General features: G+C 40.4%; 3 protein-coding genes across 6 annotated transcripts; all 3 read right to left on the bottom strand.

The window, feature by feature from the left end:
- Positions 1-1,636: 1,636 nt before the first annotated feature.
- On the bottom strand, positions 1,637-3,288 carry LOC128734404 (delta-aminolevulinic acid dehydratase). Its single transcript, XM_053828598.1, has 5 exons — positions 2,920-3,288; positions 2,686-2,833; positions 2,164-2,616; positions 1,992-2,108; positions 1,637-1,923 (listed from the first exon to the last, which is right to left on the bottom strand). Exons 1-5 carry the CDS (start codon positions 3,030-3,032, stop codon positions 1,765-1,767), a joined length of 990 nt encoding a protein of 329 aa, XP_053684573.1. The 5' UTR covers positions 3,033-3,288; the 3' UTR covers positions 1,637-1,764.
- Positions 3,289-3,870: 582 nt separating this feature from the next.
- On the bottom strand, positions 3,871-4,682 carry LOC128734405 (uncharacterized). The gene is made up of 3 exons (XM_053828600.1): positions 4,600-4,682; positions 4,315-4,527; positions 3,871-4,254 (listed from the first exon to the last, which is right to left on the bottom strand). Coding segments are annotated over exons 1-3 (459 nt in total). The 5' UTR covers positions 4,601-4,682; the 3' UTR covers positions 3,871-4,009.
- A 4,975-nt stretch (positions 4,683-9,657) lies between these two features.
- Positions 9,658-23,092, bottom strand: LOC128734329 (uncharacterized). 4 transcript variants are annotated; one of them, XM_053828469.1, is made up of 4 exons: positions 22,752-23,082; positions 21,366-21,605; positions 11,256-11,613; positions 9,658-10,734 (listed from the first exon to the last, which is right to left on the bottom strand). In XM_053828469.1, the coding sequence occupies exons 2-4, from the start codon at positions 21,504-21,506 to the stop codon at positions 10,610-10,612; spliced, it is 624 nt and encodes a 207-aa protein (XP_053684444.1). In that variant the 5' UTR covers positions 21,507-21,605; positions 22,752-23,082; the 3' UTR covers positions 9,658-10,609. The 4 variants fall into 4 exon arrangements, with proteins under 4 accessions (XP_053684444.1, XP_053684441.1, XP_053684442.1 ...); XM_053828466.1 differs by lacking the exon at positions 9,658-10,734 and adding an exon at positions 10,741-10,975 and having other exon boundaries at positions 22,752-23,092; XM_053828467.1 differs by lacking the exons at positions 9,658-10,734; positions 22,752-23,082 and adding exons at positions 10,741-10,975; positions 22,107-22,388.
- Positions 23,093-24,129: the final 1,037 nt, after the last annotated feature.

Raw genomic sequence — 24,129 nt, 5'->3', positions numbered from 1 at the left:
ATTCGTATTCCACCTCTAAACGGACGGTGTGAACTTGAATGCGCGTTGGTGTGACTGCGGTAGAAAAAAAGGATCGGTCGAAGCCCTGGGCTGGACCAGGTTGATACCGACTTGTGTGTGTCGAGAAGCTGAACGAATTACCGACGAGTTGCCCAGGACCGAGTACACTGGAGATGATTTCTTGATACGCAGACGCCAAAATATTTGCGTTGAGTACAAAAAGCCGATTCTACTGCATTACCAACGTGCACAGCTCGAATCCACGACGACAACTGATCACCAGAAACAATTCTAGTGTGATACACTGTAATACACTGTAGGAATGGCGGAGGAAAACCTGTACAATATATATCAAGATCAGCGGAGACGGAGCCTAAAACGACAAGCTTTATTAATCTTCGTGTGAATGCAAATCACATCACATTACATTTTCATCGATTTCAAGGCAGCAAACGATAAAGTCGATCGAAAGCATTCAAAGCAGATCGTGCATGGGCACGAGAAAGAGGACATCTTAGCGGATAAAGTTACATGACTGATTAGAGCTACAATGAATCGTGTCACGATGGGTTACGTGCATGTTTTAGATAAACTCTTGAAACCCTTCAAGTCATGCAGAGGATCGAGTCTTTCATGTTTACTGTTCGGCTTATAGCCCTGGCGTGTTGATTCGAAATACGGGCGAAATATGGACTTTGACATTATGGCACAAAATTTTGATGAAACCCATGACTGAACGGCGATGAGCCGCAGATGGGTGACAAGTTATGCTTACTTTTTACTTCTGAAGACGTTTAGATCGAAAGGAGTTATCCTTGATGAGTTTGAGACGACTGCAAACTACAGATACAAATAACAAATATCATAAAACTAAGTTCCTTCGTGGATAAAATTTTGACCAATCATGTTGTGGCAATTCCGACTATGCTTTCACGCGAGGAATGCCTCCGAGAGATACATCCGGTTCGCTTCGCGACGACTACCGGGCCCTTCGTCGGAGAGAGTAAACTGTGGCTGCGAGAATCGCGCCGTGTGGCGTCAAAACAGAGAGGATTTAAAGGTGAGCACTGAGCAGACCATTAATTTTAACATGCAAACATGAGAAAATTTGCATTTGCAACGAAAAACAGCATAACTTGCGGAATGTCTTTGTGTGTGGCAATCCGGAGAGACAGTATGATGCATCAACATGCATGCATAATATTGTGTAAGTCAAGCACCTTACGAGAAGGGCCACCCGACACGTTGTGCTAGGGGGCGGTTATATATTTGTTATGAAAGGCTTTAATGCAGCTTTTGCAGTCGGTGGAAATGATGCATGATGCTACTAGACCAGGCAAGATGTGAATGTATTTTTTAGTGAGATTGTTTATGTTGTACTGCTCAAAAACGCCGATCGGTGATGGAGAAGACCTTACCGGTGGCGTCACGCTTGAAAGGACGTAAGTTGGTGGAAGCCTGCAAGGAAGGTCGTTCAGTGGTTGCAATTGACGTAGGTAAGTGAAGTGAAGTGCATTCGATAGAGGTTTTCTTACAACCTTTTACGTAAGAGAATGAAAGATTTAATTTTAGTAATTTAAAACAGAATATCATATCAATAGATTTTCACATTTATTTCAAAAAGTACTTCGTTTGTTTGGAAATGTTGAGAAAATTTCACATTTTTAAGTAAATAAGAAAATTAAGATTTCATCTACCATTGCTTTAAAGCTAACCCCTTAACCAACTCAAATCAATATACTGTGTTCCGAACAAATTCTTCAACTATTCTTTCAACCAATCCAGCAAGGTTGGTGTAAAGTACGTGATTATACAATCGGCTCCAGCACGGCGCATTCCGATCAGAACTTCCCAGAGAACTGTACGCAAATCAAACGCACCTATTTTACCGGCATTCAGCAACATTGAGTATTCGCCAGAAACCTTAAAGGATGAGCACAATTTCAGTAGCAATCAGTGATTAAAATACTTGCACTCAGCTATGACCTTACTTGATACACAAACAGTGGTAGTTCCGGATAGTCATCCTTAACTTGTTTTACAATGTCCAAATATGCCAAACCGGGTTTGACCATTAGCATATCCGCACCCTCCTCGACATCACGATTCTGTAAATTTCGAAACTTAGAACTATGTCGGCAATAATCCAGAAAAGTCACTCACCGCTGCTCGTTTGGCCAGTCCCTTCGAACCGGGCGGCAGTTGGTAGCACTTGCGATCACCAAAGGCAGGTGCCGACTTGGCTGCATCCCTGAACGGTCCATAGAAACCGGACGCAAACTTCACCGAATAGGACAGCACCGAAACTCTATTTTCCAACCGATTTTCGCGCAAAATCTGCTTGATAGCCCAGATTCGGTTATCCATCATATCGGACGGTGCCACAATGTGTGCACCGGCCCGTGCGTAGGCCAACGAAACCTCGGCTATCCGCTTGATGCTGGGTTCGTTGTCAATGACTCCGTCATCGGTCAGGACCCCACAATGACCGTGGCTGGTGTAGGGACACAGGCAAACATCGCACGCAATCAGCAGATCCGGAAACCATTCACGCAGCTTTGGCAGAGCTTTCACTACCGGATTGTCTTTCGAGTCGGCACTGGAACCGGTTGCGTCCTAGAAATTGAATTAAATTTTAGAATTTAACACTAGTTTGTTAATTAGCAACAGAATTGAGCGACATACTTTTGGCAATTTTTCTGTCACACCGAACAGCAAAATTGAGCTCAAACCTTTCTCAACCAAGGGGCTTAGATGTTTCTTCAACGGATTTAATCCGTAGCGAGCGACGCCGGGCATGCTCGCAATTTCCTGAATTGCATCGTCATCTTCCCTAAAAATTAAAATAAATGAGACAGGATTTTCATGGAAAATTTTACGAAGAGGCTATCCGTGCGGGTTTCACCGCTTCACACTCACACAAGAAACACCGGATACATGAGATTGTGTGCGGCAATGTCCACCTCTCGGCACTGGAGTTTCCGCAGGGTCGGGTGGAAGATTCCGCTGTGAAGTTTGGTTAACTGCGACATCCTGTCGATTTTGCTGCCAATAAGGGCAATTTAAGATCAATCACGTTCAACGCCTTCGAACACTACTGATTGATAAGGGTTTTCAATCGAAAACTGACGACGCACTTTCACCGGCCGTCGAATCAAGTCACGACACACGAAACGATTGTGTAATTTACGACGGACTGTGCTGAGGTTGTGGGAGGTATTTTTGCCATAACATTGTTTTGAAGTTAATTTTAAACAATTTGTCATTATGTTCCAGTTTAAAAACAAAATTTATTACAATTTGTTAACATGACGATGCAAATTTGCATATTTTTTTAGCAGTGAGAATACAAACATTGGCCCTAGTAATGAATGAATGCAGTTGTATTTTCAATGATCAGCTTCAAGATAGGTAAAAGTTTGTGTTTTCCTTCGAACAGTATTTGTGTGATGCACTATCGAGGGGAAAAGTGGGAAAAGGCGGATCTAATTGCACACTATCAACTATGTTTTGTTTGGTACTGAAAAGACGTTTATTTGCTGCACAAAACCAAGTGTAACATTGTAAAAAATAATAGAAATATATTGTAAAATACAGTAGACAAAGATTTTAAACACTTGAGAAGCAAATTTTAAGAAAACCGGCCAGTCATCGAACCACTGAGATGAGGATGTTTTCTTTGACAATTCTTTTGTATGGGATGAAATGTTTCAAAAAGTTGCATTCAACATTGCTTGCAATGAAGCTGATTTGCATTGAAAACATTAAAATTGTCCGATCTTGAGCCATCAATTTAATTAGTCTCTTTTAAATCAATAGAATGATTGTTTTCGGTATGTTATGCTAATAAGAAGTTACTCAAGATTGGCTATTATAACCCCTCTTTATGGTGAATAGTTCCGAAATGAAACGCAAATAAATTCGCTAACTTTTTAATGTAAAAAGTCTCGTTGTTCTCAAAATGACAAAATTAAATTACTTATGTATAAAAGTGCCTTTAATACCAACCTTACGTTGTCCTACGTCTATAACGTAGCAATATCTCAGACACAACCTTCCACATGTCTTTTATCACATCTTCAAGTTCCGTATCGCTACAGGTAGGTTCTGTCACCGTTTTCCCATTTTCTGCCTGAGTCGATTTCAGAGCCTTACGACGGCTGGGTAACTTTTTACTATTCCGGTTTTTGATGTCCAATTTCTGATTCGGTACCCAGTCGGGATTCGTTTCCTCCAGAAGATCAGCACTGCGTCCTACGGTTTAGTCAGGAATCAAAACAACTATAATTATACTTGACTTACTAGTGGACATACCTGAAATGAAATGCTGCGAGCACACAACCGTTGATGGCCACCGTTTCGGTACCAGATCGACCCGTTGCAGTGCATTCATCCATGCAATTTGCCGCTTTTTGGATAGTTCTTCCCTTTGTGGGGTACGTTTATCTAACCGGGGAAAACGGAACCACTTTTCGCTATCTCTACCTCCGCGTTTGCTGCACCCGGAAACGGCACACGTTCTAGGCACTGAACAACAATACAAAAGTATGCGAAATAATCATCGAAATTTTATAGCTGCATGCTTCAAAATATACTTACTTGTGGTACTTTTGTATTAAACGAGCCTAAATCTTTAGCTTTAACCAATAATCGTCTTCTTTAGCACTTTTGCTGCAACCTGCAACGAAACTTAAAATGTTAATGTAAACATACGATGTGTGCCCAACAGATGTCATGTAGCTTTGCATGTGTTTGTGTAGCACTCGAACATCGTTTATACTTTATTCCCTTTATTCATATGAATGAATCGAATGAATGCAGGATACGATTCATTCGTAATCGCGGCATTTTTCAAAATTATCGTACAAAATGGGTCAAGAAGCCTCAGAATTTCATGAATTTGTAAGCGGACATAGCCAATTTTGATGGAAATTTTCCTGGTTTCTTGGGTATCATTTTTGTTAAAAATTCATTGCTTTTGTACCACAGAATAGTTTTTTTTTTCTATGGAAGCGTAGGCAAATTTTCTCAACAATCCTGGAAAATGTTTTCCACAAAAATTTCCATAACGTTGGATAACCCTAAAGAAAAGTCGGAACATTGTACAACAAGGTAAAAAATAAATCCGTCTCCCAGCAAAAACTAATTGCTCGCCAGACGAGGAACTTTTTCGGGAACTTGGACCTTCGGAACACTCTGCCAGTCGAACGAGGTACAAAATTCTTGCTGAGGACTTTTTCCGGCCTACTGCAGTACATTTCACCATCCATAGCCACACAATTGCATTTCGTCGACAAATTTGAGCATTTCTTTGCCTTCATTTCGGTAGAACTTGTGCCATGAAACTAATCAAGCCAGCTGCCAGCCCTATTCTTTGCATTCTGCACAGAGAATTGCGAAGTTCTTGCCATTTTCACCATGTCATGACCAGTTACGCCAGTTACGGACCTTTGCTGATTAACCGCTACGTGTGGCTCCCTAAAAAGAGTGAACAAGTGATGGTGGAACGGAATCGGGACTCGAGCTGTCTGTCACAAGCCGGTATAAATGAGCAGTGTTGAAGTCTCTTCCATGGTAAATCCTTGTAAAAACCGTGGCAAAATATAAATACTTTTGCTTTCAATGAGCAAGTAGTTTTGGACCATCACAAGCAACAATGTTTGTTTTATTATACTTTTATGGCGGTTTTCATGACCAATTTAGGTCTTAAATGCCATCATAAGAGTGTAATAAAACCCTAATTGTTACTTGGGATGCTACATTCTGAGCGAAATGCGAAAGGGGATCCCAATTCTCGGTGTAACGCGACCTGTTCCTAGGGATAAATGAAAGCATCGAGGGGTCTGATTAAGTTTTCCAAGGTCGAGCGGAGCCTGCCAGGTACCAGAACACGCTGTGTTCTCTGTGTGAATATTGATGGGGAAACCAACAGGGGGTTGTAAGTCCAAAAGGGGGTTGTAAGTCCGATCATTACGGACGCTACCGACAGAATCATGGATGTAGAGATGGAAGAGAATTTCTATTTCTACAGCATGTCGTTGAAAAGAGGACTCTCGGCTTCATGTTTGATCCTGAACTCACCACCAGGCAATGAGGAGAGTCGCACGAATAATCTTCCCGATCCGGCGACGCTATCTGAGGTCAAGGGGCAACCTGAAAGCTCCGGTGATGCAGTTAAGCAACTCTTCAACTCACAACGATGACTCTACTCTTGCGAGGAGGCGCAAAATCTCATCCTTCTAGCGGTCAACCAGCCTACTCAGCGGGATCCGGTCGCTAACAAAAGACAGCGATCGGCTGATATGGCATCGCCGAACATCAGCAGCAAATGTCCTACTAAGAAGAGATGACGCAGCCGAACTCAAGCGGGTCCTCTGACACCAAAACCATTCTCGGGTTTCACATATGGTCCTTCTTCTGGATCATATAACTGCCCAGGAGACTTGATTACTTGACACCTGCCCTTCTCTCGTTCCGTGGGATTCTTTCACAATCAGAACGGCGGCTTTTCAACACAAATATGGCAGATACGCCGCGGTGAACATATATACATACATACGGCGCGCCGTTGCAATGTATTTGGAAAGACCCTTGAACCCTTGAAAATGCAGGTTGACCAAAAGTCGGCTAACCATATCGCTGAGCAGCGCTTCATGCTGAACTACATGTTTGGCAAAGCACGCATGCGACAGGTTGTCGAGGACGGTACAAGCGGAACTCCCTTCTCTTCTCCAAGACAATGCAATTCTGCAGCATTAATAACGGAATATGCAGAACTTCCCTCCGGGAGTGCCCTGCCGCCACCTACACAATGCAAACCTGTGAAGACTAGGAAGATGCCGTAAACCCCGCAAGAGACGTACACAGTAACCACTTGTCAAAATCAGGCAACCTCAGAGGCTTTAAGTGCGGGACGGACATCTGTAGCCTGTCGCCAGCAGCAACTGTAGTCTGCCGGCATAGACGACCCTGCCGCTTAACCCAGCGAAAACGGTACTGGCATCCTATCCGCCACGCCAAGGGCGCATCTAGTATCCTATGCCGGAGGTTCACCAAAGAGCCATCAATCAACGATGCCAAGATCCTCGATTTATCCGGTGCCAATGGTAAAATCACAGACTAACAGACGTAACACTTCGAACAAATTTTCCAACAAAACATCGTTTCATTGACACCCCTAAAACTTGGAAAAAATATTAGCATCACCTGGTGCAGTCTACGCGCTACGCAAAGTAGTTTGCTATAAATTTAGCAATGCTATAAATTTACTTGTATATTATCTGCCAACAGCGCCAGCGCATGCGAGCGACGTTCTCGCGCAGCGACTGTTGTTTGAGTCTTGGCTTAAGCGAAAATTTGAAATGAACGTTTTTATTGACGATGGAATGAGGCTTCAGTGTTACGTCTGTTAGTCTGTGGTAAAATGATTTATTGCAGTACACAGTCCAAGCCTAGGACTGCCATTCTGTTAAATAAGAAAATAACATTTTCTCTGCGATTACGGTGGTAGTCTCGACGACTAGAGGAAAACAGGAGATGGCAGGAGTCGTTGCGTCCGCCTATTTTCCGATGAATCAGGACGAAGTTGCTGAGCCCGTGCGATACTGCAGGGCAGTCAACAAGCCGTACGTGATAAACTGCGACTAGCCGAGTTTGTCGGCGTAGCGACTCACTTGGGGGTTGTTACAACCCACTATTTCTATGTTTGATTTTGAGCCATTAAGGGTAGCACATATCAGCCTAATCAGTTTTGTATAGGTTTCCAATGTTCAAGCATAATCTCTGCCACAGCTCATTTCGTTTAACAAAATCGTACGTCGCTTTGAAGTCTACAAACGTATAGTGAGTATGCAAGTTGAATTCCCGGAATTAATCGATGAATTGTTTCTGGCGGACATTTGATCTATCGTAGAAAACCACACTGGTATTCACCAACAAAGCTTTCCTGCAATGTTCTCAGTCTATGAAACAAGATGCGGGAGAGAATTTTGTATGCAGAATTGAAGGGAGTAATGCACCGATTATTGGCCTTTTTTTGAAAATAGGGGATGCAAGACCTTCCAACCAGTTCGACGGTAGTTTTTCCTCAGTAAATACACTGCCTAGCCGAGATTCGAACATACGACGACTGGCTTGTTAGACCAGTAACGTACGTTGAAGCTAACTGAGCGACTAATCTCCTCAGTACATACTTTAAGAATTATCCGGTGGATTGCACAACACAGCGGTTCGTTCTCGATTCTAAAAAGTTGAACTCGCTGCTTTGTCATTTTCAACTCTCCAGCAGCTATTTTAACGTCCTCCAAAGTTAGCGGATCCACAGCTGGCCCATCAGCCTCAATTGTCATTCTGTTTCTGTTGACAGCTCCGTCACAGACTAACAGACGTAACACCGAAATTTTAGGGGTGTCATTGAAACGATGTTTTGTTAGAAAATTTGTTCGAAGTGTTATGTCTGTCAGTCTGTGGCTCCATCTTTCTCACCATTTAACTATACATCGAAATGTTGTTTCCAATGCCTGGCCACATCCGATCTCTCAGTAATCAGGCCCCCCCTTGTTGCCCATAACAGGAGTCAGCATGATCCGGTTCCTGATTCCGTTGACCGTTTTAAAGAAGGTTCTCGAAGCAATTCTCCGCCGCTACGAGAACGCGATCCTAGTGCTGGCGTTTCTTACGACGATGAGGTCTATTCGGCGGCTCTAGCATCTCGGTATCTTTCTCTGCTCTGGCGCGGCACAGTTGTAGCCAACGCGTGAGCATTGGCTCGAGTCTTCTCGTCTTCTCATCAGTCATGCTGGCACTCTGCGTCAAACTGGGACTGGAACTGGAAGTGGCCGCAGTAGTAGTACCTACTATAGATAGCCATTCCTCTGGCTGCAGCGAAGTTTATTAACCTAGAACTTTGTGTTTTATGGTAGAATTCGTGCGTTATCTGCTTTAGTTAGTTATCCTGCCTGGTCGCAATCGACTTTATCATATGCTGCTTTGAAGTCTATTAAAAGGGATACCTGCCCACGTTGTACTCCCGACGTATCTACAAGTTCTGTCGGATGGTAAAGATTTGGTCCGTCCCTAAGTAAATTTACAAAAGATCTTCATAACAAACTTTGTGAAAACCCAATTAGCAGTATTTACCTCTCCACTAGCTCTGTGCTGTTGAAAGATGGTTCTGCTTCCTCGCTCAACAGATCGAACTGTTTTTCAACATTCTGCTTCTGCTTAAATTCTTCACCGATTGAGCTGTCACAAGAGCTTAATTAATTTCGTTCGCTCGTCTCTTCAAGGTAAATGCCCGATTAACTTCCATCGATGCTCTCGAATCCCTGTTTCTATTAGGCGCTAGTGATATCGGCGATGGAGTTCCGAAATGGAGATCCAAGCATTAAGTCACCAAGTCCAACGATGTATCGCTGGTAGCGATCCAAAAAGATACAGTTTGGGCATTATTTTCACCGGAACGTGCCACTTCTCGTAAAGATTTAAGTTCAACATTATTTAAATTAAATTTAGTTCGTCCGGTAGTGCTGCCTCAATGGTTTGCGTAGTCAGTAGCGACTAGCGACATAGGTAGTTTAAGTTTTGTTTAGGTTTTCACACTAATGTGATTTCAACAAAAATAATTTCTTTCCAGTTTAAGAAATCAAAACGCGCACCTTGCGACTACAATTTATTATACACGTAGCAATTCATCCTATACTAAAATTTTGGCAGAGTACATTTTCAATTAGCTTGTTTGTCCTAGGGTTGAGAGTTTGATCCACAAATAATTATCACATTAGATCACCGTTATTGCGGTAGCATCTTCGGAGTTCCAAGGAAATGAAATGATTTTAACTTCGTGTGACACGAAACTAGTGCACTTGTATAAAGACCCACACCATTAAATTGAAACAAGCTTTACAACTTATTATCAGTATCAACTAACTGAACAAATTTGTTTTGATTATGGTGCGTGATTGCAATAAACGGTGATTTATTTTCGAGAAATGTTGCATCTCTTCTTTTGTATTGTTAAATCCTTAAAAAAATTGCAAAATTTTTAAACTTATTAAATGATATTAAACTCAATACAGGCTTAATCAATTGGTTTGTGTTGTGTTCGATTGTATGTTTGCTTGTCTCAAATGTTCGTGTTTGTAAACAGATCACAGTAGAATACTAAATATTTGTCTTTATGTTTAAACATTTGTGTTTAGATTTAGATTTTTCATATTTCGAAACAATTAACCTACGCTTAGTGAGCCAACTTCTGACAAGGATTGAGCCTCTATATTCTGCATGAATTGATTATGGGGCTAGTTAATTGTGGGCCCTATTATGTCCGTCGAGTCGAGTGTCAGGTTTTGTTCGACTGATCTACTACGATGCTGTGTGCTTTTCAATATTGCAGATTTCCACTCAATCCGACCTACATCCAACTGGGCCCTGTATATTGCAACTTTCTGAGTGCCTCTGGCATTCATGTTCGACATTTTCCTACTTTGTCAATGTCATTCAATTTACAACAAATATGAGATTACGTAATATCTTCGGTATATGCTGTACAACTGCGAAAACTAACTAACTAACGCATGGCTCATGGATGGAAGAGGTTTGGCAGACTGCTTCAATGGCATTCCACGGTAGTGACTGCGACTGCGACTCCAGCGGAGCGGGACGTCGATGGTTCCCCGAAGTCCTGACTTCGGTACTGTTCATCCAGGCTGGGTGTAACCGAACGGCTCGGTGAATCTGGAATCATATGAAGACCGGAATTTGCCCGGACACCGCGTGTAAACGATGACCAGTAAAATGAAGTTTCGAAAACATATATTGTAATGGCGAAAATGAAATTAAATAAATCATCTGTGGGAGGGAACTGCTCGAGATACTGTGAATGGGTGCATTCGGGTTGATCGGAAAATGACGGACGGATAGTTTGATGGCTCTACGAAGAAAGGGTTTGATAGTTGCTGCGATTGTGGTGAGGTCGCTAAAGGGTTACAAAAGAAAATTAGACGAAAAATAGTAAAATTATGGTTAAATCAAATAAAATAAATAATAAGCTTAAAAACGATCATCACATACAGAAGAGGGACAGGGTGCGGAATGACTCATTGCGCAGGACTCGGCTAAAACAAAGAACAAGACACAGAAAGAGAAAGGCGAACAAATGATGAGTCGAATAATGATGAGAGGTGATAATTGATTTACAATTAGTTATCAACGAATGCAGATTGATTGATTGAACGAAATGGCCGGATCGGACGTACCTGTCTGCAGGCAGCGTGCCGTGCAAATAACGTTGGTCTGGCGTGCTCGCACGTTTTCCATGTTGACCTTCATCGAGAGGTGGCCGAAGAAGAAATAACCGAGAGCCATTCCTCCTACCACCGCCAGGAACAGGTATCCGTTGTAGAACATGACCATCAGCATCAGGGCGTAGCCAAGCATGTTGTGCAGCAGAAACATGGTGGCTTCGGCAAGGAAAGTCCCCACACGATGTGCAAGTGGACGCCACAGGCCGGGGTTGGGTTCCATCGAAAGGAGGGTAGCACTTTCGCTAGGCGGAACGGAACCGGACCGAGTACGTTCGCGCGCTGTCCGGGCGCGAGTTTTTGCACCATGGACCTGTGGGTAGAAATATTAAAGATTAGCAATTTCTACGACTGAATCCACTCCACAATTTCAAAAAATGATTAATACGCTCAATTCATCGTCATTCAGTCGGACAAGCAAATCGAACATTCAATATTATTCTTGAGTCTTGACTTTCCAAACTTTAATTTTCTTTGTTGAATTATCTGTTCAATCTTTCAATCCACACGTTAAAAATTCACCTTGTTGATTGTGTTCAACCTGCTCGATTTATTATAAAGAAATAATTTGCGCATCGATAAAAAACTTTCCTGGCTTAGAAGCCAGCCTGTCAACAGTATTCCTGTGATAGCGTTTTGCATCGTTTTGAATCGAATGATACTCTAATGACGCCAAATCTGGCGAATATGTTGGATGAATAACTCCCAGCCACTATTTACCGACTATGTATGACTTTTACAGCTACATGTGGCCGAACATTGTCATGATGGAAACTTACGATCATATTTCATCCGTTTTCTCTTTCAATGGGGGGTTTATCGACAATTTCAAGGTTATGGGTTGTCGCTGTTGGCACAAAGATTTGTTTGTATCGCTTAAAATATAATTCAGACATGCAAAATGGCTGTCCGATATCTATAGGCTTTAGTTCACTTGGCACTCATTACCGTATCTTTTGAATGAACTCTTAAGGTGCGTTTAGATTAGCTACATGTGGCATGCAACTTGTTCTAAACTGTTGCCCGATGTTTCGAAGCAACTATGACAACTTATCACAAATAAAAACCACCCCATGTATCTATGAAAATTAGTAGCCCAAATGCCGTCAAATTTAGTCAACGTAATGCCAGTTCCGCGAATGATGAAGACGAAACCCGTCCGAAGAGTTCGGCATTTTCAATGTCAATGGTGCAATGTGTTGCGATTGCGATAGCTGGTTTCATTTCGTATCTGTTACTGACGCTCTAGCCCATGTCAGTTGGCTTAGTCCTATTTGTGTGACCGTGGAGCGTGGTCACAACAGTGATTATATTCAAACGGATGGTCAGCGACTTCAGAATCCACCTTTAATAAGCTTGTGTCAGTGCAGTCTAGAAAGTTTTGAATATAAAAGCAAATTTGTGGTCCCCAGTAGCACAATTTAAGTCCATTTAGTTGAAGCAACCGAATTAAGACTGAAATTTGTTATATTTCGGTTACCACAACCGCTTTGTAATAACCGTGCTAGTAGGGGTACGAGTATGCTGGAGACCTCATGAACAGTGCGAGTGACGTCAGTTTCCTTCTCAGCCTCTAGTAGCATAAAGCCGGGGTGGTTCATGCTGCATCAAGAACTGGTCTCCATTGTACTCTCTATTTTTGTTCCTGGGCCATTCGTCGTCAATTTGTTGTGCGTCTCGACATTCGCAAGTCGGCTTTAACCTGGTCGAGCCATTTGTCACTTTCGTGTTGGCGAGGGGGTTCCTGAAGAGAATAGATTTCGCTGCACAGTCGTCCGGCATCCTTGCTACAAAATCTCTTGCTATTGGGAATAGACGAGGTAACAAGATCCAGTGAAGTGCTGTTGCTGGTGGTTCCTTACTATTTTTATAAAGTTCTGCCGGTCCTGTTCGGCGGATCTATTACTCTTTAGCTGTCCGAATGCTCGGATGAGTAGAATCAATATATATAGAATGCCAGTGTCGCTGTTTTTCTACAGGACTCATTGTGGTAAACATGATGCTAACAATCTGTATCAAGTCTGTGAATCGGGAACTTCATTGTCAAAGTTGCTCATTGTTATTTATCTGTGCGCTGGTTGGTGCTGTCATCAGTGCGCTAATCGCTGTGTCTTCATGTCAGTGAAATGTTTTTAAACGCTCATTTTCTTTACGTTCGGGTGAGTTGAATCCCAAAACTGCGCCTTTTTGCAACGATTTTTTCAGAAATTTGAAGCAAGCGAAGTTTACAATCACACTACTTGGCAGCCATATTCGAAATTTCAAACTGGTTGTCAAAGTTTGACAATGAGATTCCCATTTTGATGAATCTCAGGCACACATACATATGCATATATAATGTAAATACATTATCTGAATATGTATGATGTTTACCACGCGCACTGCAGCGACACTGGCATTCTATATATATTGACTAGCTGACCCGACAAACTTCGTATTGCCACAAATTAACCTGTGTTGTACATAAATCATGAATCTCGGATGATCTTTGTCACTATCTCGAGTTTTGCAAGCCCCCCAGTGGGCGGCGCTTCCGACGGCGGGTCACCGGCAACACTCGCGACCGGCTCGTCCTGAATGATCTAGTGTTACTATAGATAGTTTTTGTGGTCTTGTTATTGATTAATGTTTTATGGAAGAGTCTCGAATTTCTCGAGTTGGATTAGTTTTTGAGTTTCGCAAAAATTTCTGTTTTATTTGTATGAGTCCATATCCCCCTACCACAGGGGTGAGAGGTCTCTAACTATCATAAAATAAATTCAAGACTAAAAAATCTCCTACATGCTAAATTTGGTTCCATTTGCTTGATTAGTACTCAAATTATAAGAAAATTTGTATTTCATTTGTATGGGAGCCCACCCTCTTAAAAGGGAAAGGGGTCGTAATACACCACAGAAAAAAAATTCTGCCATCTAAAACTCTCACATGCCAAATTTGGTTCCATTTGCTTGATTAGTTCTAAAGTTATGAGCAAATTTGTATTTCGTTTGAATGGGAGCCCCCCCCCCCCCTCCTAAAAAGGTAAGAAGTCCTAATTCATAATGGGAAAAATGGTTGCCTCCAAAAACACCCACATGCCAAATATGGTTCCATTTGCTTGATTAGTTCTCGAATTATGAGGAAATTTGTATTTCATTTGTGTAGAAGCCCCCCCTCTTGAAGTGTGGAAGGATCCTAATTCACCGTAGAAAATATTTTTGCCTCCAAAAACCTCCACATGCCGAATTTGGTTCTATTTGCTTGATTAGTTCTCGAGTTATGGGGAAATTTGTATTTCATTTGTATTGGAGCCCCCCCTCCTAATGTGGGAAGAGGTCCTAATTCATTACAGAAAAAATTCTTGCCTCCAAAAACACCTACACGCCAAATTTGGTTCCATTTGCTGGATTAGTTCTCGAGTTATGAGGAAATTTGTATTTCGTTTGTATAGGACCCCCCCTCCTAAAGTGGGGAGGGGTCCCAATTCATCATTGAAAAAAAAATTGTCTCCAAAAACACACATATGCCAAATTTGGTTCAATTCGCTTGATTAGTTCTCGAGTTATGAGGAAATTTGTATTTCATTTGTACAGGAGCCCCTCCTCTTAAAGTGGGGAGGGGTCCTAATTCACCATAGAACATTTTCTTGCTCTCGAAAACCTTCACATGCCAAATTTGGTTGCATTTGCTTGATTAGTTCTCGAGTTATGAGGAAATTTGTATGGAAGCCCCCCCTCTTAAAGGGGAGAGGAGTTATAATTCCTCTTATAAAGAGGGGAGGGGTCTCAATTCACCATAGAATAAATTCTTGTCACCAAAAAAAACACCCACATGCCAAATGTTGTTCTATTTGCTTGATTAGTTCTCAAGTTAGGAGGAAATTTGTATTTCATTTGTACAGGAGCCCCCCCTCTTAGAGTGGGGAGGGGTCCTAATTCACCGTAGAAAATTTTCCTGCCCTCGAAAACCTTCACATGCCAAATTTGGTTCCATTTGCTTGATTAGTTCTCGAGTTATGAGGAAATTTGTATGGAAGCCCCCCCTCTTAAAGGGGAGAGGAGTTACAATTCCCCTTATAAAGAGGGAGGGGTCTCAATTTACCATAGAATAAATTCTTGTCACCGAAAACACCCACATGCCAAATTTGGTTCTATTTGCTTGATTAGTTCTCGAGTTATGAGGAAATTTGTATTTCATTTGTATAGGAGCCCCCCCTCCTAAAGTGGGGAGAGGTTCTTATTCATCATAGAAAAAATTCTTGCCTCCAAAAACACCTACATGCCAAATTTGGTTCCATTTGCTGGATTAGCTCTCGAGTTATAAGGAAATTTGTATTTCGTTTGTATAGGAGCCCCCCCCCCCACTTAAAGTGGGGAGGGGTCCCAATTCATCATAGAAAAAAAATTTGTCTCCAAAATCACACACATGCCAAATTTGGTTCCATTTGCTTGATTAGTTCTCGAGTTATGAGGAAATTGGTATTTCATTTGTACAGGAGCCCCCCCTCTTAAAGTGAGGAGGGGTCCTAATTCAACATAGAAAATTTTCTTGCCCTCGAAAACTTTCACATGCCAAATTTGGTTCCATTTGCTTGATTAGTTCTCGAGTTATGAGGAAATTTGTATGGAAACCCCCCCTCTTAAAGGGGAGAGGAGTTATAATTCCCCTTATAAAGAGGGGAGGGGTCTCAAATTACCCTAGAATAAATTCTTACTTCAATTGTTTTGGTCACCGTATTCCTTTGTATTTTCTTTTTAATTGATGTAAATCGGTGAAACTTTTAAACTTTCCTCTACGTTTCGTTTATTACGTTTCGGCCTACTTTATAGCTGTTCAGCCATCATCAGATTTCTTAAAAATAAACAATCTTCAAAATTTACATATTTAGGCAAAACAGAAATAGCTTACATAGGGTAAAGAACTAGTTTTAAGCAGTCTAAGCGGGTCACTGATTGTTTTACCTTATTACAAGCGATGGGTTGACTAAGTGGGGAATATCAGCATACCAATCTTCTTGCTATCTTTAGTTCTTCAAGCTGTTACCATTGGAAGACACTATTGTTGAGCTAAACTTTTGATTTTTCGCTTTAAAAGTTGGAGCGGTGGAACTAATTTTGAACACACCGAACCCATTTTCACCCGCAGGGTGCTGTTTTCAGCAATCCTGAAATCTGAATTTTTTTATGTCCCGTTAAAAAATCCCTCGAACTTTTCCCCCTATTCAGTAAGTTCGCGTTCCTATCCGCGACCTACTAATCGGCATCTGATGCGTAATCGGCATAGCGTATCGGCATATGCGTAAAATGCCATCTGTCTAAATTGTTTATCGGGGCATACACTCACCGCACCGTTCGGCAAACGGTATTCGTCGTCTCTTTTATTCTCTGGTGTTCTTATGGGAAACTGCGAGTTTGACGTCTCACTCGCTGTTCATAAGGATGGTGGGAGAACAAAAGAGGCAAACATAGAAGTGCACACGATCTAACTTTAGAACAGTGTTGTCAAAGCAAATAACATTGAAACACATCGTTGCTTCATTAAATCACTGAGAAAATCTTCGAAAATTATTGAAAAAGCTGTCTTTTGTGTTGTTTTTAATAAAGAAAAATTAATTATGAACATACATTTCTCTTAAAAGTATTGAACCACGTTTTTACCATAGGAGGTTTCAGTTGATTTCAAACTTAAAATTCTTATTTCCAGAACCGAAACAGTATCTTGGCAACACGATAGTTCATCAGTTGTGCTGCAGCTGCTGCTACTGGTGAACAGGTTCTATCAATTCAGAATTTGTTTTCAGTTTTGTTAGAAAATAATAAAACTTTCGGCTAGTGACAAAGCCTTAGATAATAGAAAAAAAGAGACTGAATAATATGGTATGTGACAATTGAGTGCTTGACTTTCAGAGTGGTTGTAAACAGTGCTGAAAATTTGATGAATTCGTCAGTAGCAAGGTGGCGATTGCTGAAGAGCAGCTGAAAAATGTACGTTTTTGGACAACAATTTTTAATTCATCATATTTCTTGTCGGAAACCCAATAAATTGTGTTTGTGTGAACCAAATGTATGGTTAAGTGATTTGTGAAGATGATCCTATCAAAAGATTTTGAAAATATGAATAAAAAAGTGCATTTTCGGATCATTTATGTTCAACTGATTAAAATAGGTAACACTGCTTAACTCGTTCCTTACCCTATAAACAGTTCTTATAAAAATGCAAAACTTTTGTTGTCCGCTGTTATTCTTTACGGCGACGCTGCCCGTGCCGTAAGTGGACTGTTTATATATATATAAAGTAAGCCGAAACGTAATAAACGAAACGTAGAGGAAAGTTTAAAAGTTTCACCGATTTACATCAATAAAAAAGAAAAAAAAAAAAAAAAAATAGAATAAATTCTTGTAACCGAAAACACCCACATGCCAAATTTGGTTCTATTTGCTTGATTAGTTCTCGAGTTATGCAGAAATTTGTGTTTCATTTGTATGGGAGCCCCCCCTCTTAGTAGGGGGAGGGGTCTCTAACCATCACTAAAACCTTTCCTGGCCCCAAAAACCTCTACATGCAAATTTTCACGCCGATGGTTTAGTAGTTTTTGATTCTATAAGGAACACAGGACAGACAGACAGACAGAAATCCTTCTTTATAGGTATAGATTATACTCTCGGATGTCATCGAGATCGAGAATATTAATGAGAATATAAAATAGAATATAATGACGCTATTAATGATTGTCAGCACAATTTTAGTTTTGATTTGGTTACGTACCTGCCGATAGCGATTTAATATTGAAATATGGAATGGATGAACGCATAATAAAATTTAAGCAACGATTTATGAAGCAAGAAACAGCCAACTTTTCTCATGAGACCGCATAGCAACAAAACTTTGCTCGATACATACTTGATATGTGTGTTCCAGGAAAGACAAGAATTTAATTGCAGCCCTACATTCTTAAAAGTTGCATCTTTTTCAATACAGAAATTGCCGATGAAGGGATAAGGATGTTGAAAGTTTTTTATGTGGCGAATGAAAATTCATGTATTACCGTTGCAAATTTCAGTGAGGGTTGACTAATCTGATTCGATGTCATTCACAATAGACTGGATATTACTGCGAGGATTGAACAATGCTGTATCATCCGCAAAAATGTGTAGCTTTAAATGTTCAATATCATTGATAAATATTGAAAATATAAGAAGACCTATATTGCTTCCTTGCGGAACTCCAATAGTAATCGGGCGCAAAGTACTGTGAACACGGTTTATATCTACAAATTATTTCCGCATTGCTAGATAGCTTTTTATCAAATCATCTTACTCCGTGAAGCCCAAGCTTTTGTGTAATATATTTCGTAATTTATGGTGTGAAATGTTTTTTAAAGGTAGGTGAATAAGCTACCTACGTTTTTTTGGATCAATTTCATCATTCAACTTATCGACTAGCTTTATACAGTATTGTCCCGATTATGTCAGCCCCTCCGTGCATTTGAGGCTGATATAATTGGAAAACTGATATAATCGGAAAAACAATTTTTTTGTTCATAGTAAACAAAGTTTCTACCTCCCAGTTGGCCTCTAGGTATGATAATACCTAATAAGCCAGTCGTCGTATGTTCCAATCTCGGCTGAGAGAAGCTGTTAGAGTCAATAGGATCGTAGCAACTGGCCCTGCAATTGTCGTGTACTCTAACAGCTGGCTGCGAAGTCTGTCGTATAAAAAACAGAATGTCAACTTTCGATAACGGGATGTAGCACCTAGGTTTTGCTTTGTTATGCCAAGTTAAGTAATGAATTATATTCTTTTTTTGCATTATTAAGGTGGTCAAGTTTCTACACATTAGGGTGATTCAAAAAAAATAGTTTTAGATGCGTACCAAAAATACGAAGTCTTTACAAAAGTTGTAGAACATACCAAAATAAGTAATTTTGTCGAATGTAGTAACAACCTACCTCTTATGGTTGTCGAAATATGATGATTTGTTTGTTAAAATCACTTAAAAAGGATTTTTTAAATAACTGTAACTTTTGAAGATACAATCAGATACAGACAACTGTTACTTGCTTTTACAGGTTTTTTGTTGTATTTTATGTGTGAGTTGTTTGATCTGCCACCAATTGCCACCTCGAGAAATAGGGTAGACGCACCATTAGTGGTGGTAGTATCAGTAGTGGTGGAAACTTGAATTATTCCATAATTTTTGCATATTTTGGTACAAGTTTGATAAGTATCGAACTACCAGTAACAGTATTATTTGATAAGTATCTAACGTATACCAAAATCTGCAAAAATAATGGAATAATTCGAGTTTCCACTACTACTGGTATGTCACCCCCGATTTTGTCACGTTTTTGACCCGATTTTGTCACCCCCGATTTTGTCACGTTTTTTACCCGATTTTGTCACGCTTTTGATTTATCAAAAGCTTAGTTTGAAAATCATTTTCAAACATGTCAAATGTGTTAAAACACTGTGAAAAGAACTGTGTTGATTTTCGTGGAGTTTCCACAAAAGTTGTTTCTTATCTCCCCAACTATAATAGCTAGAAGGTCACTTTCTTTGGCAAAGTTCTTTATAATAATCTTCTCAAAAATTTTGTAGAACATTGTTTTGCTCTACCTCTTACTGCTTGAAAAATAAATTTTCTATCTTACTTTTAGGGGGGTTAATCAAAGAATCGTTCATACCATAAGAAAGAGCTTTTTACGCTGTGACATTTCTCTGAACATAGTCAACCAGTATAATCAACCATTTCGGCGCAATTAATAAACGCGTGTTTTCATACCTGTGGGACCTCACAGCACAGGTGACAAATGTCCACAGAGAGGTAGAAGGAAGTGCGAAAGGTCCTAAAAGTGATCAGAATGAAATATATGTAGTTCGTTCTAAGTTATCTGCAAAAAAATATAAAATTGAAAAAATACCCGATTTTGTCACTGTCCCGTTTTTGTCACCCCTAAATTCATCATGGGGGTGACAAAATCGGGTCATTACTGTATTTATCAAGTACGGAATAGTCCATCCATGCCTTTATGAATGGCATCGGAAGTTCGTGCTTATTAGACTCGATAGTAAACTTCTATAAACAAAATCTTTAATTTGCTGGAACCGTCCGCAAGCAACATGGCATTTGTATAACGTGTTTAACTAATTTTACATTCTTAACCTCCTCTGTCCCAGGGGCGTGTTGGTGTTGGTGATGTGAAAAAGCTATTAATAAGCAATTCTTCAAACACAACTATACAACTCATAAAAAATGTTTTTACTAGATCCATATTTAAATGCCTTGAAAATGCCTGTGCTGCCATGGGACAGAGGGTTAAATCTGTCCTAATCTTTTTGTAACATCAAATGTTAATATATTTAGTAGTGGTAATACATTTAGCAGCTTTGAAAATGTAGCGGTCTCATCAGCATTAAAAAATTACTATGGTTTGAGTTGCATTTTGTCAATTTTTTTAGCATGGCAGATTTGAATTTCAAATAACCAGAATAAGCAAATCAAGGGAAGTTTTCTTAATCGTCACTCTACGTTGCATGCATAAGCCAAAACGTTCTTTAAAGCACCGCCCGTGCCCATCCATCTTAAAAAGTAAAACTTTGGTTTTCATAACTTCCGCGTTCTTTGGGTAAAGTATGCAATAGCTTAGCTTAAGCTCGCAGAGCTTCGGATGCCACAATGATTTATTTTCCATGTTGTTACAGGATCTATAAATACAGCTCATTTTTTGCCACAACGGTACCACCTTTATGGTTCTTATAATTATTCATAAATATCAAGATGTCGATGTTCGGGTGAAGTGTTTTCGTTTTAATTGCATTTTGAAAGCGTTTTCCATTTTCATTAATTCAATGGAATTACACTGATAGAGTGTTCCTTCGTAGCACAAAATTGTAACAGAACAACACATGAATAACAAAATCGTTTTTCGACACTGACTTATGTTCTAATTTCATTTAAAAATGCTGAACCCATTATATCAAATATTCGATCAGATGAAGATAACATCGAAAGGGTCATTGATTTGATCTAATCTAGATTGTTCTGACAATTCAACCGATTCTTAGATAATCTGCTGGCCTACTTACCTTCAAACCTTCGTACGCGATCGACAGCATGGTCAGAACGAGACAAAGCGCCACCATGGCCCCGGTGCTGTTCACCGTAAGACCCTTGAAGAACACATCGCCCACGTCAGCTCCCCACCAGAAGGACATATGCATGTGCATCGCGCGTCGTTTGAGCTAGCCTATAATACTGGTTTTTTCTCTATTTGTTCGGTAACTTTATGTTTTCAGTTGGCTTCCACCTTCCAGTTGTACGTCCAGCTAAAATGGTAAACAACAAAACAGAAGTCCAGTGAATGTGTATGTTTACTTGCTCATAAATAGTTGTTTTTATAGTTGAAGGAATTCGTTCGATAAACAGGTTCATCTGGTAGGCCAGACATTTACCACCGACTGGTTGCGCTCAGCTAAGCTGTTGAGTGTTAAACTGATGAGCCTCCAAACATGCTACCGTCAAACAACGTTCATTTTTATACTTTTACTGAACTGAATGAAACTGTCGATAAACTAGTGAAGTTAACACCAATCCAAAGCTTTGACGAGATAAAAGTCACATCTTCAATGTATGAAGTAACATCTTTATCCAAACGACAAGTACACTTCGAAGTTCGAGTTCGATCTTTGTGCGAGGTCACTGACTGTGCTTTGGACGCGTTGTTGCAATGTACTATAACTGATAAGTGGAGCAAAACTTGCACTGTGTGTACGAACGGTATCTCTTATCAGTAAGTCAACCAACATGATTTTACTTGATATACGTACGCATTGCACGATTTTTGGCATTTAAACTTCAAAGGGAAGTAAATTAAAATTTAGGAAAATTTATAATTAAGTTTTTTTCAGAACGAAACAAACGAATTTCAACTGTCTGTAGAAAATTCGAAATTCTCAACCAAAAAGTTATCTTCCTTTGTACCGGACCTGTTTACAATAGCAAATTCGCGTTAAGCGATAAGAACATCTCATTTAAATAGCCGGTCAAATTGCAGAGCACATTATGCACACAATGAAAAGCATTTAAATTGCAATTTGCTTTCGTCAACTTCAGTCAGCGACGGACGACGGCGAAATAAAGCCCCCAATGACACAGTTATTGGTGCATGCATCAGCAGGTGAGGCGGCTCCGCCTCGCAAACCAAGCACATACCTACCTACGAACAAGCTAAACGAAAAGTGCGAAACAAAAATAAACCCCACTAGCTTGAGTCGAATAAACATTATAATTTCCAGTTAAGCTGCCCGTCTTGTTGTAACTAATCGTATACGTAGGACTGAAGCGCCGTTTATGTAATAAGCTGGACCTGCTGGTGGGTTGACCAACAAAAGTGAGAATTTCCTCCACCCAATCAGAAAAACCAAACAGCCTGTTGGAAAATCGATCATAATAGATAGCAGTTTTTTTCTCACCTTAATAAACAGGATCCTTTTAGAACTAGCTCACACGGTCACTGTAAAACTTGTGGCCACTTATTGTCATCTGTGCTATACGACGAACTCGCGACGATCCGATCGTGATTCGTGACTGGATTGCGATAGTGTTTTGAGTTTCTAAACTTTGTACGACGACGACGGCGACGGCTATTAAAAACTGGGATTTTTTCTCTCCTCGATGGAGCCGAGTAAGCAAACTGCCTCACAGCTCAGCCATTGTTTAGTAAATGGTACGGTGGTACACCTTTGGTACTGTGGTGGTTTGTACTGGTGCGTTGCTGTGTATCAGGACGTAAATATAAGTTCAGCAAGTTCTGTACAGCAGCCAGCCCATTCACCACCACCCCACAAGCAAACCAAACAACAACAGCACGAACCAACTATGGAACGAAGGAAAGGAGCGACGCGAAGAACCGGATTGCCTTGAGACTGACAATTTTACTCGATTATTTACCAGCGGGGACAGATATGTGAATGATTCACTATTCTGGTAGCAGCACGTTCTCGTGTCACGTGTGTTAGTGAATCAACCGGACATTTTTCATTCTTTTTCAGTTCTCTAATCATATAATTTTAGTCATATTTGCAACCATTTGAAATGTATGATATTTCAATGATTATAAATAACATATTTAACTTAATGATTGCTTTTACTGAAGTTGTTTAAATTTTAGTTATTCAACTACATTCTACGTAGTTTTCAACTTAGTATTTAAGTAGCAGTTGGGCACTTTAAAGACTGTTAGTTTTTTCCGCTCAACCACTTTATAAGTTTTGTTATCAAATTGGTAGCAACAGGCAGATAATATTCATCAAAAATGGAAATCTCAATATTTCTAACATTTCTAGTAATGATGACATCACTTATACAAGAGTGTTAGTTAAAAGAGGATTGGACATGATTTAATGTTAGACTTTGGCTTTAAGTTCATTCTCTTTCCATCTATCTCGACCAGGGGCTTGCGATGGGCGCCATGTTTTTGTTGCCAACATCTCAGCACATCTCGACAAAGGTTGGCAGCAAATCTACCTGTCAGACGGGCGCTATTTCTTGCATTTTTTGAAATAGCGCCCTTCGTTAAGTGGACTGTCAAACACCGTTCGTTAAGATACGGATAGCACCAGCGGGGTGCTATCCGTATCTTAACGAACGGTGTTTGACAGTCCACTTAACGAAGGGCGCTATTTCAAAAAATGCAAGAAATAGCGCCCGTCTGACAGGTAGATTTGCTGCCAACCTTTGTCGAGATGTGCTGAGATGTTGGCAACAAAAACATGGCGCCCATCGCAAGCCCCTGGATAGCCTGGATAGCACCCCGCTGATCTCGACATTTTACTGTGCTGAAATATTTCA

The sequence above is a fragment of the Sabethes cyaneus genome, chromosome 2 (genome assembly GCF_943734655.1).
Source record: "Sabethes cyaneus chromosome 2, idSabCyanKW18_F2, whole genome shotgun sequence".
Lineage (NCBI taxonomy): Eukaryota > Metazoa > Arthropoda > Insecta > Diptera > Culicidae > Sabethes > Sabethes cyaneus.
This window is presented reverse-complemented; position numbering and strand designations above follow the sequence as displayed.

Coding starts and splice junctions, on each gene's coding strand:
- LOC128734405 (XM_053828600.1), bottom strand. Junction 4,255..4,314: donor CTCGCAGCATTTCATTTCAG/GTATGTCCACTA, acceptor ACTAAACCGTAG/GACGCAGTGCTGATCTTCTG.
- LOC128734404 (XM_053828598.1), bottom strand. CDS start 3,032: ATGTCGCAGTTAACCAAACTTCACAGCGGAATCTTCCACCCGACCCTG. Junction 2,834..2,919: donor ATGTATCCGGTGTTTCTTGT/GTGAGTGTGAAG, acceptor TTTAATTTTTAG/GGAAGATGACGATGCAATTC. Junction 2,617..2,685: donor TGACAGAAAAATTGCCAAAA/GTATGTCGCTCA, acceptor TTCAATTTCTAG/GACGCAACCGGTTCCAGTGC.
- LOC128734329 (XM_053828466.1), bottom strand. CDS start 21,506: ATGCACATGCATATGTCCTTCTGGTGGGGAGCTGACGTGGGCGATGTG. Junction 11,614..21,365: donor TCGCGTACGAAGGTTTGAAG/GTAAGTAGGCCA, acceptor TTCTACCCACAG/GTCCATGGTGCAAAAACTCG. Junction 10,976..11,255: donor GGCACGCTGCCTGCAGACAG/GTACGTCCGATC, acceptor GTAACCCTTTAG/CGACCTCACCACAATCGCAG.